The sequence below is a fragment of the Rosa chinensis genome, chromosome 1 (genome assembly GCF_002994745.2).
Source record: "Rosa chinensis cultivar Old Blush chromosome 1, RchiOBHm-V2, whole genome shotgun sequence".
NCBI classification, from domain to species: Eukaryota; Viridiplantae; Streptophyta; class Magnoliopsida; order Rosales; family Rosaceae; genus Rosa; species Rosa chinensis.
The window spans coordinates 32,905,270-32,931,713 of record NC_037088.1 but is presented as its reverse complement, the minus strand read 5'-3'; the positions used below and the strand labels follow the sequence as shown (position 1 = coordinate 32,931,713).

The following is a 26,444-nucleotide window of genomic DNA, read 5'->3' as shown; positions in this document are numbered from 1 at the left end:
ACTTCCCATTCGTTAATATCTACGTTCTTACACAACTTACTACTCCCCAGCTGGGTTCCCTCTCTATTAGGCCGTTAACCGTTCTTAAAATTTTACACTCCCACCTCCATATTCCAGAATGTATGTCTCTGAATAATTGAATTACTTTTTGATTTTTTTTTCTCTTGTCAGTTTTTACAAATATTTCTTCATATTTTTGAGATATATCTCAAAATATATAATATATCAAAAATATTTGACAATGTGGAAGAAATTTCGCCGAAACAGAAGATCAGATATTTTTCCTCTGAGATATCAGTCACTCAAAAAATGGATATATCGGTATATCAAAACATTACTGGTACCTAAGGAAAAAAAAAAAAGAATACAGTTGCTTCATCTACTTTCGCATCAGGGAAAAAAAGAATAGGCTGAAGTGTTCATTAGCTCAATCGCAACATCTTTACAGGTACCATCTTATTTGCAAGCTAGTCTACTATACAGAATACTTCTAAGATTACAGTATGATGATAACTTATAATAACAATAATAAATGGGCGATAATCTGTTAACTTCTGCAAACCCGGGATTTGGAACACTGTCTAATTAATCACATCTTGGTTTCTAATTTCTAGTCTGAATGAATAATGGCTATAAACATTCTGCTCAAATAACCCATTACACCCTTCCTTTTCTTCTGTCATCCAGTGCCTGCTCCACAAAAAGTAATATTCATGTCATAACATGTGTGGATATACAAGTATAAATCGACTTACAGATTCACTTTTTCCATACAACTGGGGATCAAACAGATCTCAAAACACATTTAGATGTGACTTCACCTAACGAACGACCTGGATTAACAGTATTACAACTCAACAACTTCACTGTCTGGCAGGAGAGAATCACTATATGGATGTGTGTATTATAGATTCTTTTCAATATATAGGGAGGCATCATTCTAATCTCTTTATGTCTTCTTTTGATTTTGAAAGATACATAAAAAATAGCCCCCTCTTTGCTCAAGTGAATGATCTGGATGGACAACTAAAATCAGAAAATGATTATTGAAAATTTTCCATTTGCTTCAGCGACTAAGTTTCAATGTGGTCCCACATAAACAAGTTAAACTAACATTAGACAATATGTTTCGGAGATCTCTTTTTACTTCAAGCTTGAGATGTCAATTGCAACTTGCTACGCGTTTTGCTTTCTTGAGCATAACACAATCTTTCATCAATAAGCTGTAAAAAAGAAGCCCCCCAGTCGTTTAATTTGCAGTAAACCCCATAAGGTGTGCATCAAGATCACAACGTAGACTGAACTTTAGATATGTTGAAGTTAAATAGTTCATTATAGAAACACATGAGAATTCAATAGTAGTCTTGTGACTAAATAGCCAACAGTGTTGACATTCCTCTCTTAACCAGGACTATGTCCTAATTCTTCCACCAAAGATAAATAAAAATAAATAAAAGAACTCATCCATGCAAAAGCTTAGCATATTATGGAAAAGAATATACCTTGCTTTGTAGCATTCTCATCGTCAACACAAGAGTATCGCGCATCCTACAAAGTAAATTCAGTGAAACCATATAAGAGATTGTAAAGGAGAAGTATGTTTAATGTGCAATCATAATAGCAAAACATAAGCAAGTTTTATTACTATATTGTGATTGACCAATTATGCCAGTTGAACACCTAACCCGATGGTTTTAAGATATAAATTCAAATCCACAAGCCAAAATGAAACCGGTAAAAGGAGAATTAAAGTGCCTGATCTTCTCCAATAAGGGAACTATCCTCAGAGCAAAGTTATTTAACTGTACTAGTGATGTTAATGGCAGCAGCAAGTTCGCTATAAGTTCGAAAAAAGCAAGAAATTTCAAGAAAATCCCCCAATGCTCCACACTGACAAGGATACTTTAACTTGTATATACAACAAAACGTTTTAATAATATGCTGTGTAAGAGTAATGCATTACCAAACACTCTGTGTGTTGAAAGGATGAGAAGATCCATCAGAACATGTCATCACAAATTGAGTTGAGAGGCCACAAGGAACTTTGATCTGCAACCAGCAATTATAGATGTTGAAATCCATCATATCTTATATACAAAATGGAAAATTCATACTTAAAATTCAAATCTTGTTTTAATTAAATCCACTGTACACAACAGCTTGCCTTAAAAATTTTGCTAACAGTTTGCAAATGACTAATCCACATTATGGGATATGCCATTAAATTCAGCTTATATGCAAACAAGTTACTTGAGAGTATTTCACTTGCAAATTAACTTCTAAATTTAGGCATCACCAAGTGAAAAACATACTGATAAATCATTTGAGAATTTCTCTGCAATAACAACAGCTTCTGTGCTATCGATCTTGATCCGATAGCCTGACCTTCCCAGATATAAAGTTGCTGGCTCCCAATTCTCAGCAGAATCCATCTGTTTTTCCAACAAGATGAGATCGCACAATTTTGTCATATGATATATAAAGAAATTAGTCGGTTGAAAAATTCTAGGAATATTGTATTACATAATAGACCACTGAATTAGACAAATGAAAGGAGCTTATTAATAAAAACTTAGCAGCATGCCAACCAAATACGCCCATAGATTGCATTAGATTTTAGATTCTAAATTCAAGTAGTTTAATTGACATAATGGACTTTTACTTTTTTGTAATCAAACGGGGAGAGAAAGTTGAACCTGGGACACTACCAACAAGTGTTGGAGAGAAATGCCTTACCAACTGGGCAAATGCTGGTTGGCCCTGATATAATCTTTTCTCTTATTTTTTATAAGACTAGAATAAAAAAAAAATTATAACATTGCAATTCTATTCAAATGATAACTGAATCTAACACCTCAAGTTTTTTCCTTAAGCATGCAAGAATCTTATTTTCTTCCACAAGAAAGAAAAATCCAGTAAAAAGAGCGCACAATACTTCAATTCCATAGTCAGGCAAGTTTGTATGAGATAGTAAATGTAAAAGCAGAAAATAAAAAGCAAGTAAACCTCGACAATGACTGAACCAAGCACAACTGGTAAAAAAAATTCACAACTTATGTACCTATATGGAGTTTCCTCCTAAATGACTTCATATATGATCATATATTTGAAATTCATCGGAACACCAATTATTGTCAGAAGTTGGGGTTTATGAATCTATACTAAAGACGGAGACCGATGAATAAGGTATACTTTAATAAAATAGAGAAACAAACTGATGCAAAATTAAACCTACCAGTAGTCGAACACTAAAAGTGGCTTGTCCTCTAGAAATATATGTGTCAATCTCCCGCTGCATCTCCGGGTCTATAAAGTACCTCGAATACAATGCAAACATATAACACTTAGAACGACCAAAAAATTAACTTTAAAAGAATATTCCCATGGATAGTTAAAGTCAATTCATTCATTCAGACAAATATGTTTTGCATTTGTCCAGAAAAATGTAACAGTTTTTTAACGGGAATTTTTTTTTTTCATTTTATTATTTTACAATATAGCCATAAGGTTAAAAATTATTAAATGGAACTGTCTGATTCTATAGAGAAAATAAAAAACAGAACAAAGAAAAGATAAGTCAGTAAACCTATCCTAGCAAAGGATCTGATAGTGTATTCATAGCAAGAAAGACTTGTGCAGTCAGAAAAAGGAGGGGTGGACGCTATAAAAAATATGCAGGGAAACAGAAGAGATGAATTCACATCATGCATGTCTCGATCTAATTAAGTCCTGTGTGTGACATCACACTCACACCAACACAGAAAAGTACAAGCTACAATAGACAATCTTTCTTTTGTTAATATTCAGTGTATATGGATGAATTTGGAGAAAAAGAAGAGCCAAACTCATATCCAAAACCAATACCAACAAAAAGAAAAGCCTTAAATTATTAACTAGCATCAATATGGATTATAGAGGAAAGTGCTATACATAACAATAATTATTAATCGGTCCAACTTAATAAGAATGACTATAAGAATCCAATTGCAGAATAAAGAATGTTTATGTAGAACACATCAAGCAGCATAATACACATACCACATTTAATTTTGTTCTGATCATTAGCAAAAAGCCTCACTAGTTCCCCCTGATAATGAAAAACAGATAATTTGTCAAGAAATAACATTCTTAGGCAAAACCGCACAAGCGCAGACTTGTGACATGGTTGCTTCAGGACATTAAGTTATGTCAAAGACATGACTAGGCTGTAGAAATACTTTCTGCAATTGATAAAGTATAACAAACCATGCATAAAGGAATGCAGTGGATGTCCAGAATAGATAGCCTAAAAGAAAATATGTGATGATATAAATAGCCAATTCCAAAAGGGGAGTGAAATCCACAATCCCCATTTTACAATCCACACTCTATGTTTCCTTTTAAATTTTGTCATTACTAACTTAAATTTTGTCTTTTTATGAGAATTTTGACCAAAGAACAAAAGAGGGAGTGTGGATTACAAATTAGGGGGTGTGGATTTCACTTCCCTTCCAAAATAAATGTAAGCAAAATGACTAGTTTGGATATACATCACTGAACTGAACAAGGATTTGTAATTTTTTTTGTTTTTGGTACATAACAAGCTTTATAATTGGCTACAACGATTTCCCCCTTTTTGTTTTATAGGAAACATAATTCATCAAAAGTAATAACTTTACATAACAGAACAGTGGATATCCACAGAACTGATCAAACAGAAAAACAAGCGAACAACAAGTAATTAAAAAATAATAATAATAAAAACTAGACAACTGCTCTCCCATATAAAATAGCAAAAAAACGAACCATCCCTAACTCCGAAGAAACTGAAGTCCATAAAAGGCTAGAAAACAAACCCTCTATCACTAATTAACTAGCTCCTCCTCCCATCCTCGAAAACTTTTCCTTTTTTTTTTTCCCACAGATTTCCGTTGCAAAAACAATAAGCAAAAGTTGCATAAGCTGATAGTGACAGCTTTCCACAAAATGTACCACCAAACACACTATGACTCCAGAATTAAGATCATTGTATACGAAGTGGTTTAGTTTTTAAGTGGTGTAGGAGATTACACAAACACTCACGATCTAGCAGTTTGAATAGATATTACTAGAGATCTTCAATTTTCATTGAAAGATCAAGAGATATAAATGTGGTAAGTCCTGATGTTATCCTCAGACTCTGTTGTTGCTATCACAACTCAGAACTTACAGTTAAAAAACACTGTGCAGTGGGATGAATTCATAGTAGGATCATATTTTGGCCCATTTTGATATAAAAGTCCACCTGCTTATATATGATACAGACACCTGCTCGCCTTTGACTAAAATGACCTTTAACAACTCTTCCTACTTACGACAATTAAATCTTAAAACTTTTGGTAAATGCTCTGGTGCTTAAGTTGCACTTCTTGGATTGTTTGACACACATGCATGTATATATCGGCACATACAGTTTGAGCTTCATAAAGAGACCCCCTACTAGTTTTTTTTTTCCCTCTACTTTCTCTCAATTAGACCTGACTTCAAAGCATATGCAGATCATAATCATCATCATCATTTTGGACTAATGAGTAAACATATTGCGACAATCTGAAACACATAAGAGTGGTGCACATGTTTGGAAGCAAACATACATACATACACAAATAGAGGCAGTATCAACATATGCAAAGGTATATAGAGAACCTGGCGGCCTTGGTCATCCATTGGTATGCAGTCAACAGCAATAATTTTATCAACATCGTCAGCTGTAACTACATATTCTGGATTTGTAGCTCCTGATTGAAGAAAAACAAAATGAAATAAAGAATACAAACTCACAAGTTTAGCTACCCCAAAAAGGATCTGATCTAGGCAAGAAAAATATCAATAAAGTCCAGATTCATTTAGTTCCCTACCTTCAATAACCTCCCTGGTGCCATCTTGAAGATGACGAACCCACTGGTAGCGAACATTGATGACATAAGTAACTCATAGAATAAGCAAACCACTGGATGAAAGTTGATCAGAATATTGAAGGAATTATACCTGAAACATGCAAAGTGAGGTCCCCCGTACTGGAAATCCACATCCAAGAAGTTTGCCTCCCGGTACAGCATCACCAATTATCTGAAAATTATCTATGCCAGGCCCTTTCAAAATGAATAAGCCACATCAGATTCCATAGTAAATCACAGGATAAGACCCTGATTAAAGATAAAACACTAATCACCTTGCGAAATAGAGGATGTATTCTCAGGTGTGTGAAGATATGAGGTGCCATTGGTCATTTGTTCAGCTCTCCCATTCACAACATCTTTATCAACTGAATAATGCAGAATAAAGCCATCCATATTCCTGTGAGTTGTATTACTGTCATAAAGAGGAAACGATGTTGAATAAAAATGCTCCTAGGCCAATACTACATTATTCAATATTTCATTGACAGAATGTTATATTTCACCCCCTTGGACCTTAGATATATGCATCAACTTCCACCATAAGAATCTGCTAATGCAAGTATACTGCCAAATCTATTTCAGTGACTAAGATGTCCGAAAAGTACATAGGTGCAAGGGTGGAGACACTATGGAAGAGTAAGATTCCAGCAGACTACGATCTCTCTTATATTCTCCTAGATTGGAAGGCAGTAGGGTTTTGTCTCGATTAGGGTGCTTGTGTGAATCCTAGCTGCTGTTGATGTAATATTTCTTTTGTTCCTGCAGCCTTTCACTGCTCTGGACCTCTTGTCCTCATCTTTTGTATTTTGATCAACAATTTTTTTTTTTCAAAATAAAAGTGTACTAACTACGCAGTGCTATGAAGCTAATAAACACCAATAATATTCTGTATCATGAAAATCTTTGCAAGTTATTCCTATATACTCGTAAATGACAGAAGTCGAGACTGGCATGAAACAAATTGATATAACATCAAAACTTATTCAGAGTGATTGATTCCACATGGAAATGTCATTCACTTTCATACAAGAGTTGTACAATATCAAATATTGACATTGAAATCTTTTTTTATTTTATTTTCAATACAAATGCTTATAATTGTGGGAAGAATAAGATCAAGGACTCCTAACGACAGCTGATAGATATTGCGTACCTATCTATATTGGATGTGAACTGTTGTGGATTTTCTTTATTAATTAGCATCAAATTTTTCGTGTCTGTAAAATCATTCCTGTACGGCTGCAAGTTTGCAGTAGGCTCCAGATGTTGAGCATCAGTATAACGATCAAAACGTTGCTGTTCCTGTGTGTGTAATATATATATATATATATATATATATATATATATATATATATAGAGAGAGAGAGAGAGAGAGAGAGAGAAGAGAGATAGAGAATGAGTGAGTGTTTAGTGAACAATAATGAAGGATAACAACAGATGATAAAGATCAGAAACCAACAAAACATAGTTATGAACTTTAATGAGTAGATTATATGCCAATAGTACTGCAGATCCACGAGTAAATTGACTGTTCAAAATGCCATAACCTATGCTATCTTTACGAACAGTTTCAATTTCAGTGTAATTTTCCCTTGCTGATGTTAATTGTCTAATTTTATACTGCTATAAGTAAGCAGATGCCTTACTGCAATTGTCTTTAGCATGTAACCATGACTAAAACACATTTACCATCCTGGATAAAAGCTAGCTCTAGAAAATCAAGCCAATATGACTGATACTATAGCATGAGCAGAAAGAAGAGATTAAAAATAAAAAAAATAAAAAATAAAAGCCAGCATTAACTAAATCAGGCAATTAGGTAATGCAGCAGCCACAACTTGGTTAGAAAAGAAATATCCTATTTGGGAGCCTCTGCCCTCCATCACTAGGGAGCTTCAGTTTCACTCAAGTCTCAATCTTAAATGAAGTTAGGCTAGAATCACAAGCTCTCATCCCACCCAAACCATTACACAGGTGCCTTTTATGAACATCCATAATTTGCAGATTAATAAAAGATACTAGTTGACCTGTTCTATAAGAGAGTTGGCTGATTTGGTGTAATTTGATCCTCCCCCTTAGGATATGTGATTGTGATAAACAGTGTTGAGAAATGTGGATACAATTGTCCCACATAAGATACGTGATTGTCATATCATTCATATGACATTATTGGAATTAAGTGAGATGTTACCCTAAGTTGCACAAGGCAGATTTTAAACTATATAGATAAATGAGCATATAAAAAGAGAAAGCTACACCTGAACAGGCTGAAAGCCAAGGCGGTGGGTACCAAATCAGTGCATAATTGGGGGTCAAAAGAGGAGGCCTCCTAACAAGGTGCAACTGATATTTAAGCATTCTTCATTAGTCTGAGACAATATATATGACTCTTGAAGATGTTCCAAGAAAGAAAAAAAAATTAAGAAAACAGCTAAGTCCTTGACAATGCAAAACCACTATTCAGCCAGATGGGTGACTGGAGTGTTACATAATGTCACATAAATACTCCCTTCCTCGCCCTTTCAATCCCAAAATAGTCTTCTCATCTCTTCATTAAAACCCTAAGAACCCAGATCCTGAATTAACCTTCAATTGATCTCCAAATCCAAAGAGAAAATTAATAATAAGATAAGTATAATAACATAGGGAGCCTTTCTAATGAGGACCATTAAAATGAGGACTAGTTGAGGACTTTCTAATCAATGGTTTGGGAGATCCATTTTTCGATCATATTACGGAAAATCAACCGTTTGATGTTTATGTATGCATGAGTAGATCACTTCTGAAAATTTTCTTCCAAATTGCTAATCGTTAAGGTACCGAACTAGATCAAATCAATGGACAAACCAAATCTATCAAACTTGAACTATTCGTGTTCATAAATAATAAATCACGATTATGAATGGCTTAATGATTTTCAATTTGGTTGAAAAATTGCATAAATGATCTACACAAATATCCAAACATCTAACAGTTGATTTGCGGAAGTGTGATCGAAAAGTGGGTATAACACAAAAGTCCTCAACCAGTCCTCATTAGAAAGGCTCCCTAATAACATATATCGAGTAATCTTAATTCTCAGTTGATCTCAACTTTCAGCCATGAAAAGCTAATCTGTGCACCTCATATTCATCCACAACCCTAAACTTCTCAATCTTCTAATCCCTAAAAAAAGCCACCATATAAACAATTGTAGGCTGATTTGCAAGTCCATGGATGTTTTCTTCTGGCACTAAAGAAGAATATCAAGCAATTCTGCAGAATATGTGATGAATCTCTACTGGGTGTGAAACCAAGAATGCCAGTTGTAAAACCTAGGTCCCTTCTTTCCTTCTCTACAACAGTTACCCACAGCTCATATTATTCTTTACCTAGCTCCCCACCTGTATCATATGTTTGCAGCTAAGAAAATAGTACCCCTGAAACCTTAATAGTCATATGTCAAATTATTTAAATTCTGTCTAACAGTCTTAAGGTTCATGCTGCTCCAGAGCTATGGTACTTATCTAACTAAAATTCTGCTAGTCAAAACAAATCAAAAGTTCCAAAACAGAAATACTAACGGATATGAGCAACAATTTATAAATTATCCACCTAAATATTCCTGTAGGGAGAAAAAAAAAAGTGTATATATACAATATATATATATATATATATATATAGAGAGAGAGAGAGAGGTCACTTTCGAAAGAATAAGCCTGCATGAGACTAATTGTAAAACGCATAAGTTAGTACAATGAGCTACAGTATTTGCCTATAGTAATTCTTTATATGCAATGAAGGATAAAAGTTTGCATTGTATAGTATATAAATAAAAAATAGTCATTGACAATAGCATGAAGTCACAAAAAATCATAGCTGACAATAGCATGAAGTCACACGAATCCCAACTTACATGTGAAGTTCTAATCTTCCACTGCAATTCATCATGCAGATGCTGCAAATTCAAGAAAAGAAAAGATGAAGGCTGACTAAAGAAAACTATTTGCTACACTGATCGGCAGAAATCAAATAGCAATATACGATATAGACCCAAATAAAAGGCTGCAGATAATGTATAAAGAAAAGAAGAGAGAATATTGTAGCATAAGTTATCTACGTGCTATACAATTTATACCTTTAAACTGTTGGATATGGCAGAAGCATTTATGACATGGGGCCAAATACCATATTCAGCCAATAACCCAAGCATGGATGACATGAAGACATATCTCTCATCATCTGCAGCCTAGAATATACGCAAGTCATAATATCAGACACGCCAGAAGAATAAGCTTTAAAAAAAAAAATGAAATGTAAGCTTAATAGATACCCTAGAGACACCAAACAAAAAAAACCAGAAAAGAAAATCTGTTATCAAAATAGTAAGCAAATCATTGCACGAAACCAAAGATAGCAGACCAAAAGTCTCACATTCATATATCAGTGTAAGAGCGGTTTGACCAAATTATGTAAATATACAAGATTCATAATGAGCTCAACATGTGGGATACTGAACATCAAAAGATCATGGTATTTAAAATGTCCTGGACGACTAACATGACATATGTACCGTATCAGCTCCCAATTGCTAATCAAACATTACTGAGATTATTGGAAAACCAGTATTTGCACTATTTAAGCTTCCCTTTTTGGGTTAAAACTACTTGCTTCTATTTCCTACTCCCACGTATGAGAATACCAGTCAAAAGACTTTGATTGTCATGAAAGAATGATGATAGAGAGTGATGGGCTTGCTTTACAACAAACATAACAACCTACTTTCCAATGTCCTCATGCAAGAAATCAACAAAAAAATAATACATTGGGCCTCAGATTCTCGCCATTTCTTGAATTGACAACAAAAAAGAACAAGCTTCTCAGGCTCTCAGCTACAAACTATCACAATGTTCCAAATAGATAGCACCGAATTTAACTACAAAATTACCTTCAAATCGTGAGTTAATTTCAAGTTTTCTTCAAGATCAGCTTTTCTGCGGGCCAACTCATTTAATGCAGAAGTAGTGGCTTCATTCTGCTTCTCATCAATTGCCTAAAAATAACATTATATTACTTGATACTCTAGAACTTACAGATACAGAGTCAAAAGCAACAAGCTTTCCAATTTGCTCAAGATCTAAGAAAAAGAAAAATGAAGTCTAAAGATTTCAAGAAAAAAATTCTATTCATTCTAAAGTGTTGGACAAACCATTCGTAAGTCAGCGAATTTCTTCTCCAATGCATACTTCTCATTCAACAGCCGCAATTCCTGATATCATGAAGCCCAATGAATTGTTCAGCATTTAAAATGTGCAGAAATACATCTATTACAACAAGGAAAATGTACACGAGAAAAAGGCATTTTGAGAATTTCTATACCTTCACACAGGCAACAGTGACTTGCCCACGAAGAAATTGGATCTCTTCTTCCTGCGCTCTGGCTCGGGAATAAAGTTCCTGCATGTAAAACTTATTATTGTAAGAAAATCAAATCGAGCTTCATTTTAAATGTGAGGTGACGAAATATTAGTACCGTAGCTTCTTGATCTTTATGATGAACATCACTGTCATCCCTTAAACTTTTCGGAGAACGATGTGCTTCAAAGTTATGCCTACAAAGAGAAATCGGAAAAAACAAAGATGCTTCAACTTTTGTATTGCAATACTGATTTGGCTCAGTAAGGCATCCTACTCACTGAAGGAAGTGATTAATACCAAAATGAAAGAATTGAAAAGTCAGTTATCTAATTTCCACAAGGACAATTAAAAGCTTTTATGCACCAATTAAATTGCATTTTTGTTTTCAAGTTTATTTGGCATGGTACTGCATTGATTTTCTTCTTAGAGTTATCTTGCCAAAAATCTTGTTATTGATTTGTAAGAATATATAATGAGATCGATGAGTATCTTTCAGACGATACTTCTCTTATCTAACAGAACAGAAGAAGACACGGTGGGAATGAATCTCTCAGGTCTATGCCCACAAGTGCGGCACATTAACATGAAAATGAAGAAGAAGATGGTTGGAGTTCCAGCTCTTCTCCCATGAAACGGATAGACCCAACAAGGTTGGAGCTATCATCACCTAAAAGGTGCTCTATTGTGACGCCAAGGTTTCATATTCTCTTTTTTAAGAGGCTGAAAGAAAGTGTGATTCTTTCATATCTGTTCTCCTTTTTTCTTATATTATTACTCCTCCAGCAAACTTCTTCACCACAACATGCAGTAAACTACATTTAGAGGCCATAACACCTTCCTAAAACCTGACCCCTATAACTTATAATCCACAACTCATGCTCAAGGTTTAAAATCTATAATGATAGTTACTAAATAATGACAATAGTAAATTTATTTAAATTTAAAAATAATAATAATAATAAAATTTAAAAACTCCGCACTAACAGTATACGACAAACGCGCAACCTCATTTGCACCCCATTCTCAAATGAAATGATTAATAAGTGCAAAAATAATTTAATTAATACATTAATGCGGAATACAAACTGTTTCTAATAAGCCAGGTTTTGGAGTTACCTGTTCACAGCATCAGCAATTTGACTCTGCAATCCAGCATCCTTTAAGTGTTGAGATGAACTCTTATTGGAAGACATCTCATTTGCAGTTCAAGATTCTCTTCAAGAAAACCTTGTACGGCAACATAACTGATTGTTCCCATCATAACCAATCAAATCTTGCATTTTACTCCATTTCATTCTCCCATCACCCAATTTAGGAAACTCTTGTATGGCGAAATACCTGCCGCCACAAAAAGTTGCAACGAGCTAAGTTAACAACCACAGTGGGGTCCTATGAGTGCATTACATTATACACTAAAACTGTTACCGTAGCGAAAGCATAAAATTTAGAAAAGAATTAAAACTAAAAGAACTGCAACGGTAAAGAAACAAGTGCATGTATTTGGCAGGCTCATTATAACCGATAACCGACAACTTAAAATTTCATGATAAGAGGACTAGTTAGGGAACAAAAATACTTTCATCATGACATAAAACCACTATAACCAGCATACCAAAACAACTCTAAAAGCTACTTAAACTCAACAAATGCTTAAATTCCAGTATGCACATTCCAACAAATACTACATATCCAGCTGAAAAAAAAAATGCGTAACCAGACCTGCAGTTCCAGACTTGAAGAATTAGCCTCCCGATTCAAAAATTAATACATCTTCTTTCTTCTGAAATCAATAGCCTGCATAAAAAAACACAGGTACATAGATCAATTCAATATTCGAAAAACCGAATTGAATGAAATCCCCGAAACTAAAACAAAATTCATAAAATCCCGAAATTAAAATGAAAATCATATGATTTGGGCAAAGTGTGAAGCTGTGATGTACTTACAGGGAGAGAGAGAATGGAGGATTGGATTGGTGATGAAAGGTGATTGAGATTTGGAGTGATTGGAGGGAAATGATAAGGGATTGATTGATTGACTGACGTTAAGAGGAAATATGGGGAGTGAGGATTTGGATTTGAGCTAAAGAGGAACGAAGACGTCGAAGACTCAGAGTCGCGGTTTCAGACGTGGTGTAGTGACTAAAATCTTATTCTGGGCATGGCTATTACGGTATTAGCCCTGTTAGTAACAGTATTTTACCAAACATTTGAGTTGCTGAAGCCTGTGCTACGTAGATCGGTAGAATCCACCCGGGGCGCGTCAAATCACAAATGTATCAAAAGTTCAATGTATGTACGTTGTTGTACTCGATGTTTTGGCGCATGATTTAAGTGATATTTTCTAAAAGTTCAATCAGTTATGTGTTGACAATGGGGGACTTAGGATTTCTAATAAGGTACAACATCAATTTTCGGAAGTCTTCTCTTATGGCAATTCGATGACATCTAGAGTAGAACAACTGTAATTTTATAATTTTATGGAGAATATGTTCGAGCGTCGGATTGAGCCTCCCAGTTAGGCTGGGTTGAAAAATTGTGATTTTATAATTTTATAACTCACAAAAATGCGATCAACTTGCCCTATTATAAACGTAATATTTGTTTATATATATAAATGCATACAACAACGTGCTGATATGTTTTATCTTGTATCAACACATATTCTCCACCAGACTCAAACACCCAACTATATGCTTATAAAAGCATCCATAAAGGGTGAAATGGACGCCCCTTCTTTTACTAACCACACATTCATGAAAATGGGTGTGGTTTGTAAAATAATGGGTGCCCAATTTAAATGGGTAAAGTAGGATTTGAACATATTTATTGCTAAAATTGGATTTGCTTTAATATATATAGGAGGCGATCTGCTTTAATATATATACTAGCCCATTAACATGTGCTTGTTATTGGCTTTTATTTTAATTTCTTTAAATTAAAAAAGTTATCTCTCCTGATTTTAGAGGAGTTTCTCCTTTTTTCGTGGGAGATATTGTAATTTTTTGAAATATGATATAGTCAATTAACTATCATATCTTCATCTAAATTTATTTATTAATACCTATATTATGTGAGGGCATATATGGTAGTTCAAAAATTTAACCATTCCCACGAGAATTGACTTTATATAAGATATATATATATATATATATATATATATATATATATATATATATAACAGAACTAGGCAGTTCGCCCGCGCGATACTACGGGTTTGTATCAAGAAAAAGTTACTTGCAACCACTTTGCATCATCAAGATGATACAATTAAATTTAGGGGTTTTGTCCATTTACCCCATTTCTAGGGATTTTTTTCCCACTTACCCCATTAAGTTTTTTTAATTCTCTCTTACCCAATACACTCTAAGGGAGTCTTCCCTAATACCCCATTAAGATTTTTTTTTTGTTTTAATTTTTTTTAATACCATTTTACCCCTCACCCTTTTGTTACTTAGAGAGAGAGAGAGAGAAAATGGAAGAGACATAAACCATAGGAGACTTCGCCGGAGCCCGTCACCGGCAGCCGGAATCCGGTCACCGGCCGGCCGCCGGATTCCGGTCACCGGTTGCCGGACATGTTTATTACCCCAATAAACATCTATTGCTCCCCAATGGAGGGGCAATAGAGGTCTATTGCCCCCAATAGATGTATATTGGCCCCCAATAGATGTCTATTGCCTCCAATAGTCTATTGCCTCCCAATAGACGTCTACTGCCCCCCAATAAATGTCTATCAGCCATGTATTGCCCCCCAATAGCCGTCTATTGCCCCTCAATAAGACTTTCAATTGCCAGAATAAGAACTAATCTCCCTCAATTTAGACAAATAAAACTTTGATTAAAGAAAAAAACGAGGAGATTACGTCAATTCAAAACGTCTATTGCCCCCAATAGACGTCTATTGCCCCAATAGAGGGGCAATAGACGTCTATCAGCCTTGTATTGCCCTCCAATAGACGTCTATCAGCCTTGTATTGCCCCAAATAGACGTCTATTATCCCCCAATAGACGACTATCAACCTTGTATTGCCCCCTAATAAACGTCTATTGCCCCCCAATATAACTTTCGGTCGCTGGAATGAGAACTAATCTTTTTAAAATTAGACAAATAAAACTTTGATTAAAGAAAAAAAATGAAGAGATTATATCAATTCACAACGTCTATTGCCCTCCAATAGACATCTATTGCCCCCAATAGACATTAATTTTTTTTTTTCCTTTCCTTCTGCCAAATTACTTAAAAAAAAAAAACTAATTTGGGCACCCAGAAAATGATCTGGGCACCCAAGTCCTCTTCTCCCTTCTCCGGTTGCAGACCCGACTACTTCTGGCGAGGCTGGGGTCGTAGATGATGTCTGTGCCGTTGATTCTACAGCCTAGTGCTCGGTGAACAACTTGTCATCGGAAAACCACACTTGAATGCCTTCGACCATGGCGGTGACAGAGAGAGAGGAGAGAGATCAAGGTGTGTTGATACTCCGCCGGATCGGGTTCTGCAAAACGATGGCGGTTGGTGGTTCTGCGTCGTCGACGAGGCCGATCGGAGCCTGGTTGTTCTGCAAAAAGATTGGAGCAGCTGGTGGTTCTGCAAAACGATCGGAGCAGAGGCCAAGAGCGTAGTTGACGAGGCCGGGAGCGACTCGAGAATTGCCTCCAGGTTATGCAGTAATTTTCCGGCCATTTTGGTACCCTCCGACATCGGAGACGCCGTCGTGGAGCAACCCGGGCTCGGAGGTATCGATTTGAGTTGTCGCTGGCGTCTGTGGAGAGAGAGAGAGAGAGAGAGAGAGAGAGAGAGAGAGTGTGTGTGGCAGTTGAAGTAATTGTTTAATTGGATTGAGGGCAAAATGGTTATTTGGTGTGAAATTGTGTATGTGGGAACAAAAATCTGTTGCTGGGGTAAGTGGAAAAAGTTTGGCTCATTTTAGTGCTTTTGGGCAAGGACCCTTAAATTTATTCAAAAGCCAAATCAGTAACTCAAGGAACTCTTTGTAACACAACATTGTTCCATAATGTCATAGCAGCTCTAATAGGGTGATTCTAAATTTCAATCCATCCTCAGAAGTAATTTGATAATGACTAAGAAGAGAAAAATTGAAATAAATCACAAATCTTAGATTAATCTAATGATTGCATTGATCTGGATCTTCTTCCTTCAATAAAATAATGCCTCCATGATCCCTTTCAAAAATAAAAAATAAAAAAAATAATGCCTCCATGATCAGTGATCACCCCCCAATTCTAGTCCTCCTCACAAACCCACAAGACAATTTCGATGACTTTGGAGACCATTCTTGATTCTAATATTGGTTTCTGCCATCAAAACAACAAAGCTCAGAAGCCCAAGCTTAATTTCTATAACTTTTCAGTAGAAGAAACATATACATAATTTCTTTCAAAACTAACAATCTTCTTCCTCGCTTCTCAACTCTGTTTCTGCAAATTCTAATCTTTTCCAACCCCATTATGCCCTGTACAACTATTTTCATGCCACCGTTTTCCTTAAGCTACAGATATAATCAACTTAACAACTTTAGCTTTAATGCGGCTCAACTAATACCTAATCCAAATTGACAGGGGCGAAACCAGGATTTAAATCTTGGGGGGGTTCAAGCCGTTACATATATTTTTGTTTTTGAAAAATATTAGAAGAAATATTGTTAGATGTGTTTGCACAGAAACCTTCTAAAATGTTTGCTCAGATCCCTGTTGTATATAGACTAATGCACATTATAACTATTATTCATTCAGTAGTTTACGTTTTTTCTCAGAAAATTAATTCCCTTATAATTTATCCAAAAATTAGTCATGCATATCAGACTTCATTTGTCTTAATTGACAAAAGACTAGTATAATTATTTTTTGGGTACAGTAATAAATCTTATTGTTGGGTGAATGATAAAGTATATAATTTACCAAATAAATAGTTAAGTAATTAGTAAACTAACTAATTTAGTTATCAAAGCCATCAAATCCTATTCAAAAAAAAAACTAACTAATTTAGTTTCTTAATATTATTTATTTCTGTTTTGAACTTTGATTAGTTATGATTTATGAGAAATTTTTGGAACAGAGGGGGGGTCCAATGCTTGAATTAAGCTCAGTTTTAAATATCTCAAAGCCTAATTAGCTAGTTAATTGAGGTTTACCAAAACATCTAGGGGGGGTCTGGACCCCTTCAGGCCTTGGAATGGGTCCGCCCCTGCAAATTGATGAGAATAACATACCACAGCCATGTTATGGGGCAGAAAAGCTTGTGTAGACTCCTTTGACTTGAAAACGATGTATGCATTCACACTGCAACAGGGAATGGGCTTCCAAATTCAATTTGGAGTCACTTCTCAACTATTTAAGAACCTTTTTAACTAAGTAGTAAAACCTAATCCCTAACAACCAAGCCATTTAATGAAAATTCTATCTGAGCCAAAATGGATTAGAATAGAAAGGCTAAAACATACACAATCAATCCAAAACCAGACAATAACTGGAATAATTAAGCACCTTTGAAAAAAAAAATACAACTTTAAAAAAATGAAGTGATTGACATCTTACCTGTCAGCTTTCTTATGAAGTTTCTTTGTAGTCATAGAATAATGCAGTGATAATCCAAATACATGAACTGAAATTTTTTGTATTGGAGGTTGAGTTTACCTCGGTGAAATAACGTTCAGTCTTGTTAAGAAGCGTTCATAAGGGAGTTATCAGATTTGCAACATCAAAAAGACCCAAAATCAAAATCTAAAACAAAACTTAAAAGAAACAGGAACCCAAATTCTATACATAAACTTGGACAGAAAGACGAATTGAGTTTAAATTTGTCATTAAAAGCCACAGTCAAAATATAAAAAGAACTCTTGTATATTGTGTCAATAATACCTTTGAGGTCTCAATATCTTTTCTAATGCGAATGCAAGTCATTGTAATTGAAATTTAAACTGCTACATATTTTCTAGGAGACGGAGAAAAACTATCACCAGGCCCTTCGCTCGCTCTTTCACTTTAAGTCCAAGCTGAGCAAATAAGGAGAACATCACTCTCTTGCTTTCTCTATCACTGTCCAATTCGATGAAGAATCAAGCAGTGCGAAGTAGAGGTAGCTAAGAGCAAGTTCACCCGTTGGGAGAAAATGTCAAGGTCACTGAGTCACTGGGTCGACCTGTCAAGAAACTGTTCACTGCCACTGGACAAGTGTTTCCACCCGTTCTGTTTCTTGACCCGTCAGTTACTGTTCATTGAAAAAAAAATTAATTTGTTTATTGTAAAATTGAAATATATTTGATGTAAATAGATAGTAGTGCTACATTATGGATAACCTAACAAAATCATTAATTATTTTAGATGAATAAAAGAAGTCATTTTGAATTTATTCTTTATTATAGGAAAATTTTTAGAATTTTTTACAATTGTTTTGGTTACCATTTATTACTGTTATATATAAATACATAGATATTAATTAAATACTCAGGAATATTTATCCGAATTTTTCACAAGGTGAAATCTGTAATTTGTGGACTTGATAATAAAGTATGCTATGCAACGAGTCCGTGAGAATTTTCGGAGAATTTTTCGAATACCCGAACTAATTTCTACGCATTTTGAAATTTTGGAAAACATTTAAACCAAAAAGAAAATAGGTGAGGTCCGATCAGGGCCTTAAATTTTCCACTAATTCATCTGAGCCGACCAAAATTAATTGAGGAAGGCTTATAAATAGGGTCAGATCTAGTCAAAACCGCTAGAGGTTTCTTGACGCGGCGAACACCCGGAGACCTGAAAGAAGACCCGATCTTTTCCGGCTACTAAACGACGACGAACCACGGGCGTTGGGATCGTCTTGTCATCACTGACTTCTTCCCAGTCACGGCTCAGCCATACGTGGATCAAGGAGGGAGAACCGAGCGTCAAAGTCAAGATACTTGAGACGTGGTGTAGTGACTAAAATCTTATTCTGGGCATGGCTATTACGGTATTAGCCCTGTTAGTAACAGTATTTTACCAAATATTTAAGTTGCTGAAGCCTGTGCTACATAGATCGGTAGAATCCACCCGGGGCACGTCAAATCACAAATGTATCAAAAGTTCAATGTATGTACGTTGTTGTACATTGTACTAGATGTTTTGGCGTAAGATTTAAGTGATATTTTCTAAAAGTTTAGTAAGTTATGTGTTGACAATGACGGATTTTGGATTTCTGATAAGGTAAAGCAACTTTCGGAAGTCTTCTCTAATGGCAATTTGATGACATCTAGAATAGAACTGTAATTTTATAACTTTATGGAGAATATGTTCGAGCAGCGGACTGAGCCTCGCAGTTAGGCTGGGTTCCAAAACCCTTTCAGAAGAAAGAAAGAAAAAAATTGTGATTTTATAATTTTATAACTCACAAAAATGCAATCAACTTGTACTATTATAAACATAATATTTGTTTTCATCTCATAGTTATGATGTTTATATATATACAGGGTCCTTCTAGTGAGGGATCCTTTTTTTTTTATCTTTTCTAGGGATAGAGCATTTGACCAACTTTTCGATCATATTTTTACATCTCAACAGTTCAGTTTTTAGGTCCTAATGTGTAGATCATTTCTGCAAATTTTCAACCAAATTGATTATAGTTAAGCCATTCAAAATGGTGATTTAATATTATAAGTATGAACGGTTCAAGTTTGACAGATTTGGTTCAACCATTGATTTAATCTAGTTTGATACCTTAACGATCACCGATTTGGTTGAAAATTTGCATAAATGATCTACACAATATGACCTAAAAATTGAACGGTTGAGATGACGAAATGTGATCTAAAAGTTGGTCTAATGCCCTATCCCTAGAAAAGACCAAAAAAAAAGATCTCTTAGTGGAAGGGCCCTCTTATGGAATGGAGTAGATTTTTGGTATTACCATGTGGGGAGCCCTTCTAATGAGAATCTTTAATGAGGACTAGTTGAGGACTTTATAATCAATGGCTTGGAACACTTACTTTTTTGTTACATTACAGCAAATCAATTGTTAGATGGTTATGTATGCATGAGTAGATCACTTCTGAAATCTTCTTCCAAATTGCTAATCGTTAAGGTACCAAACTAGATCATATCAATAGGTGAACCAAATCTGTCAAAAATGAACCGTTCTTGTTTATAACTGACAAATCACGATTATAAATGCCTTAACGATTTTCAATTTGGTTGAAAAATTGCATAAATTATCTACACATAAATATTTAAACATTTAACAGTTAATTTGCGGAAATGTGATCGAAAAGTGAGTCTCACAAGAAAGTCTTCAACCAGTCCTCATTTTAGTAGTCCTCATTGCAAGGGCTTCTTTCCATGTGGGTGTTTGGAACATTACTAGAAATTAAATTCTAGAATTAGTTTTCCATTTCTAATATTGTAGTGTTTGGTAAGTCGTAAATGGAATACAAAATTTTACTTTCCAATACAACCTTTCACTAAATCAAGTACAAATATGATACCAAATTATAAGGAATATTGGCAAGGGAAAATAAATTCTTTACAGGGATCATTTATATAATTTTGCCTTTGACAGTGAGAAATTGAATTAGAATATCACCCTTGACTAGGTAATTCTATTCAGGCTTTATGAGTGAGTCAATTTCCAATCAGATCTCATATTTTATTTCCTTTCCAATCTATAATTACAACTAAATGGAACCTCTAAATGGAAAATGACATTAACCCATTTCATACCATGATTTTCTGCCATCCAAATGAGGCCGTAAAACTTCTCTACTAGCATCCGATCGAGAAGTGGTTTAGGAAAGGACTTTTGAATCAGATGTGCTTAATTTGGTAGCGAACGATTAGATGTGAGATGAAACACTAGAAGTTAAATCAAAATCTCACATAATGTCATGAACAGTAAAGTTGTCGAGGGAGAAATGAAATCACTATATTGCCTCGTTTGGTTCGCGGAATGGAAAGTTTGGGAAGGGAAATTTTATCTTTTCTTGTGTTTGGCATGCCTAAGGAAATTAACAACTTTCCTGCATGAAGGAAATTAACAACTTTCCTGCGGGGGAGTAGATCTCCCAGACCCCATGGGATTCATTTTCTCTCTACTTTCCCTACATTAATTGCACATTAATTGCCTACTTTAAATACCATTTTAAAGATCATTATTACCAATTTATATAAGAAATTTTGAATCTTGAAATATTTATGTTTCAATATTGAGGACACTATTGGAAATTAAATGTTGCTTACTTTCCCATTCTTGCACAAACCGGACATTGGAAAGAAAAGTAAAATACATTTTCAGATTACTTTCCTGACATTCCCAAATATTGGTAGGGAAACTAGTGGGAAATTTATTTTCCTATGCTCATGTGAAAGGTTAAGGAACCAATTTCCTTTCCGCAAACCAAATGAGGCCTATGAGTTTTCTTTTTCTTTTTCTTCTTTTATATTTTTTTTATATTTTTTAACACCTGAACCGTATGCGTAAATAAGAACAGAATTCACTACAAATAGAAAATTATTTAAGAGAAAAGAGATTCGGGAAAATTGTTATGTGTCTTCATTGATAATAAAGGTATCTTTATATAGAGGATTACAATTATAAAATCTGAATCATATAAGGAAAACCTAATTCAACATTGATTAGGACATCTAGAAGATTCTACCCTATTACAACTTAAACAAGTAATCAAAGTTTGGGCCAGACATATATAATTCCCGTATCCTTAAACACCCCCTTGTGTCGCCCAAACATTGGTGCTTCACTCGTTGCCTGGTCAAAAATCTTGCTGAGTAACAAAAACCTAGTGGAACAAAAATAATTTCGGTCAAAGGAGAAAAACAATACAACACACCCTTCACATTTTGAGATCAATACATGTAGACATCTCCCTCTGATGTCTGCGTATTCCCCTGATAACTACGATCATGGGAGTTCGGATAACTTTCGTAGACCAATGCTTTTAACATGTTGCTTTTAACATGTTTCTCAAAAGTGAATTTAGGCGATGACTTAGTGAATAAGTCCGCCACATTATCCTCAAATCAAACTTGGTTCACCTTGATTTTGAGAAGAGTTTGTTGTTGCTGATTGTAAAAGAATTGAGGCGATATGTGCTTGGTATTGTCGCCCTTGATGTAGCCTTGCTTCATTTGTTTAATGCAAGCAGCATTATTCTCATAAATGCTCGTAGGCTCATCTGTGGTAGATTTTAAACCACAAGTGCTTCGAACATGCATAATTATGGACTTTAACCATATACATTGATGAACTGCTGTAACGTCCCGAACCTGAATTCACCGGTTTACTAGTCATTTGGACGGTAAACGATCTTTACTTTCACTTTTACTGTCGTTTAAGTACTTGTAGTGGCCCTAAAAGTTGACTTTTTGGTCGGGTTAAAATTTGAGAAAATGTTCTTCATGAAAGTTGTAGAGGACGTTAAACCGAGCGCGTGCATATGTGGTACGTAAAAATTGGAGTTCGTATGCGAAAGTTATGAGCGAAATACGAAAATTACTATTCATGATAAGTTTATATAAACGGTGGAAACTACTGTGGTAAGTTTTCATTTTCAGAAACTTACCGAGTTTTCTCTCTCCTCTCCCCCGATCCTTTCCTCCTCTTTGGCCCAATTTTTGCTCCACCGATTTCTTCCTCCTCCAGCCACCCCACGATGGAATCCGGGCACCGGCAAATTCGCCTCCTCCTCCTTGTCATACATGCGGTGGTGTTTTTTGATGACTCAGCCGGAGGAGCTCGGATTTGAGCTGTGAAGCTCACTGTACGATTTCCAGCGATTCTGACAGTCTCTGGCGACCAAACCGGCGTCGAAGGTGCGGTTTTCGCCAAGGATCATTTTCCCCCTAGCCTTGAGCCACGATTTGCAGTGTAGAGGGAGAATCGATCAAAACCCGATCATAGGGTTCTTGGATTCACCGGCCAATTTATAGCACTTAAAGGTAAAATTGGAATGTGCTGTAGTTGAGAAACTTGTTGGGTCTGTTGTGATGTTGCTGCTGCCAAAATTTGGTGGTCATCGGAGGTGGTGGCCGCAAGCGCATGGGCCCTACGAGCCGCCACTGTAGGTGGCGCGTGGAGGCACATAGGGCAGTTTTCTGACTTCGATTTTTAGCCTATTAAATCCTATAATTGATGTAGAACTCGTAAATGTGAATTTGGTTGGAATTGAAGAAAAGTTGTGTTGATTATGAAATTTCCGGAATTTAGAATTCCATTACCGATTTACTAGAATCCGACCGTCGGATATCTCTCGGTTCTGCCTTGGAACCTTTAAATTAACGAATTAGTATTAGTGGTATAATTTGGGTTGAATCTGAGAAGAAGTGAAGATATGATTATGAGGATTTGATTTTAGGAATCGTATTTAATTGCCGAATCGTTATTCACAAATTTTAATTGTGTACAGGGCGATATACCGAGCTATTGCTCGATGAAGGAACTCGTATGCGTGATCGCCTAAATAGTACTGTGAGTGGACATTTATTTCTTTTAAATTAAATGTGCATGCAGTATATTATTATTTTTCCGATTGAGGTTTAATTTATTATTTGAATTATTGAGTGTTATGATTTTATGAGCTTGATTTCTTGAGATTTATTATGCTCTATGAGTTACGGGATTTTTTAGTGGATTTCCTTCCCGAGGGCTTTCAATAGATTTTTCAAGCTATTTATTTATGAGTTATTGAGTTGGAAAATGATTTTCGGGAAGTGACTGATTAAGAAAATATTATGAGAATTATTGATTTCGAATATCGGTTTTTATGAGGATTCACGAGTACGAATGTTTCATCGAATATTTGAGCATGATTGAATTATCGAGATTTATTGAGCTTTGAGCTCCGCACTTATCAGCCTTGAAGTTAGATTGAGATTTCTTTCCAAAAGCATTTATTGATTTACAGAGTATTTGATTTATGCTTTCGAGGATTTATTGAGATATTGAGGTTTGAGTTAGCGAGATAATCCTGAGTTATGCTTTCGGTGAATTATTAATGATTTATTGAAGTAATATCGAGTTTCTTTCCGAAAGCAAGTAATTGAAAGAGGTTGTTTCCAGTTTATTGAGGAGGCTATCAGTCAGCGCATGCATGCATTACCTAGTTGGCAGTCCCTTCTAGGTAATAGTCTGGTTGGCAATCCCTTCCAGACTACATGCCGGTTGGCAGTCTCTTCCGATGCGTCACCTGGTTGGCAGTCCCTTCCAGATGACATGAGGTAGTTAGTTAGCAGTCCCTTCTAACTACCTGTGGTTAGTTGGCAGTCCCTTCTATCCACCGCTTCCTATTCCGGTTGGCAGTCCCTTCCGATGCGTCATCTGAGTGGCAGTCCCTCCCAGATGGCATGAGATGACTAGACAGCAGTCCTTTCTAGTCATCAAACGAACCTCTTAAAAATGATCTTTTAAAAAGAATTGAGGATGAGATTTTAAGAGATTGCAAGATGCTGTATTTTTTTTTACGCGATTAAGATTGCAGTAAAGATGATGATTAAAAGTATTTCCAAGATTGATACTGCATGCGAGGTTTTAGAGAATAACTTGGGAAAGCATTAAGTTTTACTTATTCATTCGAAATTACTTATTTTTCATCCACTCACTCTAATGATTTTTAAATGTTTTCCCCTGGGCCCTTCTGTTTTAAATGCCCAGTTTGCAGGCCAGTTTAGCTTGAGGTCGAGCGTACTTGGGGTTGAGGCATAGCTGTCATAGCTTCCATATTATAAAAGTATCGGTCCTTTATCTTGTATTCTATTCTCTTGTACGCCTGTACATTAGATTGCTCTGATAACCTATGAGATTAATATTCTTAAGTTCAGAATTATTTGTGAAATGGGAGATGTTGTGATATAGGGAGCAGGGTGGCTCTAGAAGAATAAGGGTGGATTATTTTAGAAGTGTAAATGTCTTTCTACAGGTTTTTAGGTAGTCCACTTTTAGAGGGAGTTCCGCCAAATTTTTGGTAGAATTTCTTCAGAGGTGGGCCCCGCAGGGCCACTTTGGATTTTGAATGTGAAATCCGGGGCGGGTCCTGTCAACTGCTTTGTGACGAGCTATAATCTCTCCATGATTCGAAGATGTAGCGACAAGCGTCTGTTTTATAGACCTCCAAGATATTGCAGTCTTTCCCATGGTGAACACATAACCAATTTAAGAACGATCTTTGTGCGGGTCAAAGAGATATCTAGCATCTGCAAAACTTTCCAAAACATGAATGATAATTTGGAAAGGAAAGATGGCACCGGCCAGCGATAGGGGTGGAGGCCGCTATAGTTTTGGTGCATGATGGATCCGAATCCCTCATGCCATCCTTCATTTTCTCTCTGTAGAGATTGAACAAGCCATATCTATCGTACCCCTTAAGTATCAAAAGATATCTTTTACACTAGTCCAATGGTGTCGCGTTAGCGCAGAGCTATATCTAACTTTCAAGTTCACAGCAAATGAGATGTCCAATCTTGTGCATTGTGATAAGTGCAACAATGCGTCTGTTGCACTTAGGTAGAACACTTCTACCTCTATCACATCTTCGTCATCATCTTTGGGACGAAACAGACCCTTTTTAGGGTCAAGACTACAAACGACCATGGGAGTGCTAAGAGGCTTGACTTTATCTTCATTAAAGCGCCTAAGCTGATTGGTGAATCTATTTACCATCAACACGGTGCTCAAGTTCCAAACCGAAACAAAATCGTGTTCTCCCAAGATTCTTCATCTCAAACTTAGATTTCAAATGTTTAGCGGTTTCCCTTAACTCATCAAGTGTTCCAATTATATTCATGTCATTGACATAAATCAAGACAATAGCAAATTCGAAAGTTGTCTTCGTAATGAAAACGCATGGGCGTAGTTCATTGACATGTCCCTTCCCAGTCAAGTAGTCATTTAGACAGTTATAACATATCCGTTTGGATTGTTTCAATCAGTATAGTGAATGTTTCAACCTTATTCCAAATGCGCTCCATGGTCTAAAGCTACTGGACTTGGGTAACTGAAGTCCATCAGAAACCTTCATATATATCTCCGTATCTAGATCCCCATAAAGATACGCTTTGACCACATCCATAAGTTGCAAGTTCAGTTTTTCGAAAACTACCAAACTGACAAGATAGTGGAACGTAATGACGT

General features: G+C 35.6%; 1 protein-coding gene across 4 annotated transcripts; it reads right to left on the bottom strand.

The window, feature by feature from the left end:
* Positions 1-390: 390 nt before the first annotated feature.
* Positions 391-13,444, bottom strand: LOC112194296. Of its 4 annotated transcripts, none has more exons than XM_024334558.2 (20): positions 13,262-13,442; positions 13,035-13,109; positions 12,432-12,653; positions 11,431-11,509; positions 11,277-11,354; positions 11,107-11,166; positions 10,846-10,950; positions 10,036-10,146; positions 9,814-9,855; positions 7,072-7,220; positions 6,191-6,330; positions 6,007-6,110; positions 5,877-5,919; positions 5,665-5,756; positions 4,039-4,087; positions 3,236-3,306; positions 2,313-2,432; positions 1,964-2,049; positions 1,503-1,548; positions 391-690 (listed from the first exon to the last, which is right to left on the bottom strand). In XM_024334558.2, exons 3-20 carry the CDS (start codon positions 12,506-12,508, stop codon positions 658-660), a joined length of 1,485 nt encoding a protein of 494 aa, XP_024190326.1. In that variant the 5' UTR covers positions 12,509-12,653; positions 13,035-13,109; positions 13,262-13,442; the 3' UTR covers positions 391-657. The 4 variants fall into 4 exon arrangements, with proteins under 4 accessions (XP_024190326.1, XP_024190315.1, XP_024190322.1 ...); XM_024334547.2 differs by lacking the exon at positions 391-690 and adding an exon at positions 735-1,223 and having other exon boundaries at positions 13,262-13,443; XM_024334554.2 differs by lacking the exon at positions 391-690 and adding an exon at positions 736-1,223 and having other exon boundaries at positions 6,191-6,315; positions 13,262-13,443.
* Positions 13,445-26,444: the final 13,000 nt, after the last annotated feature.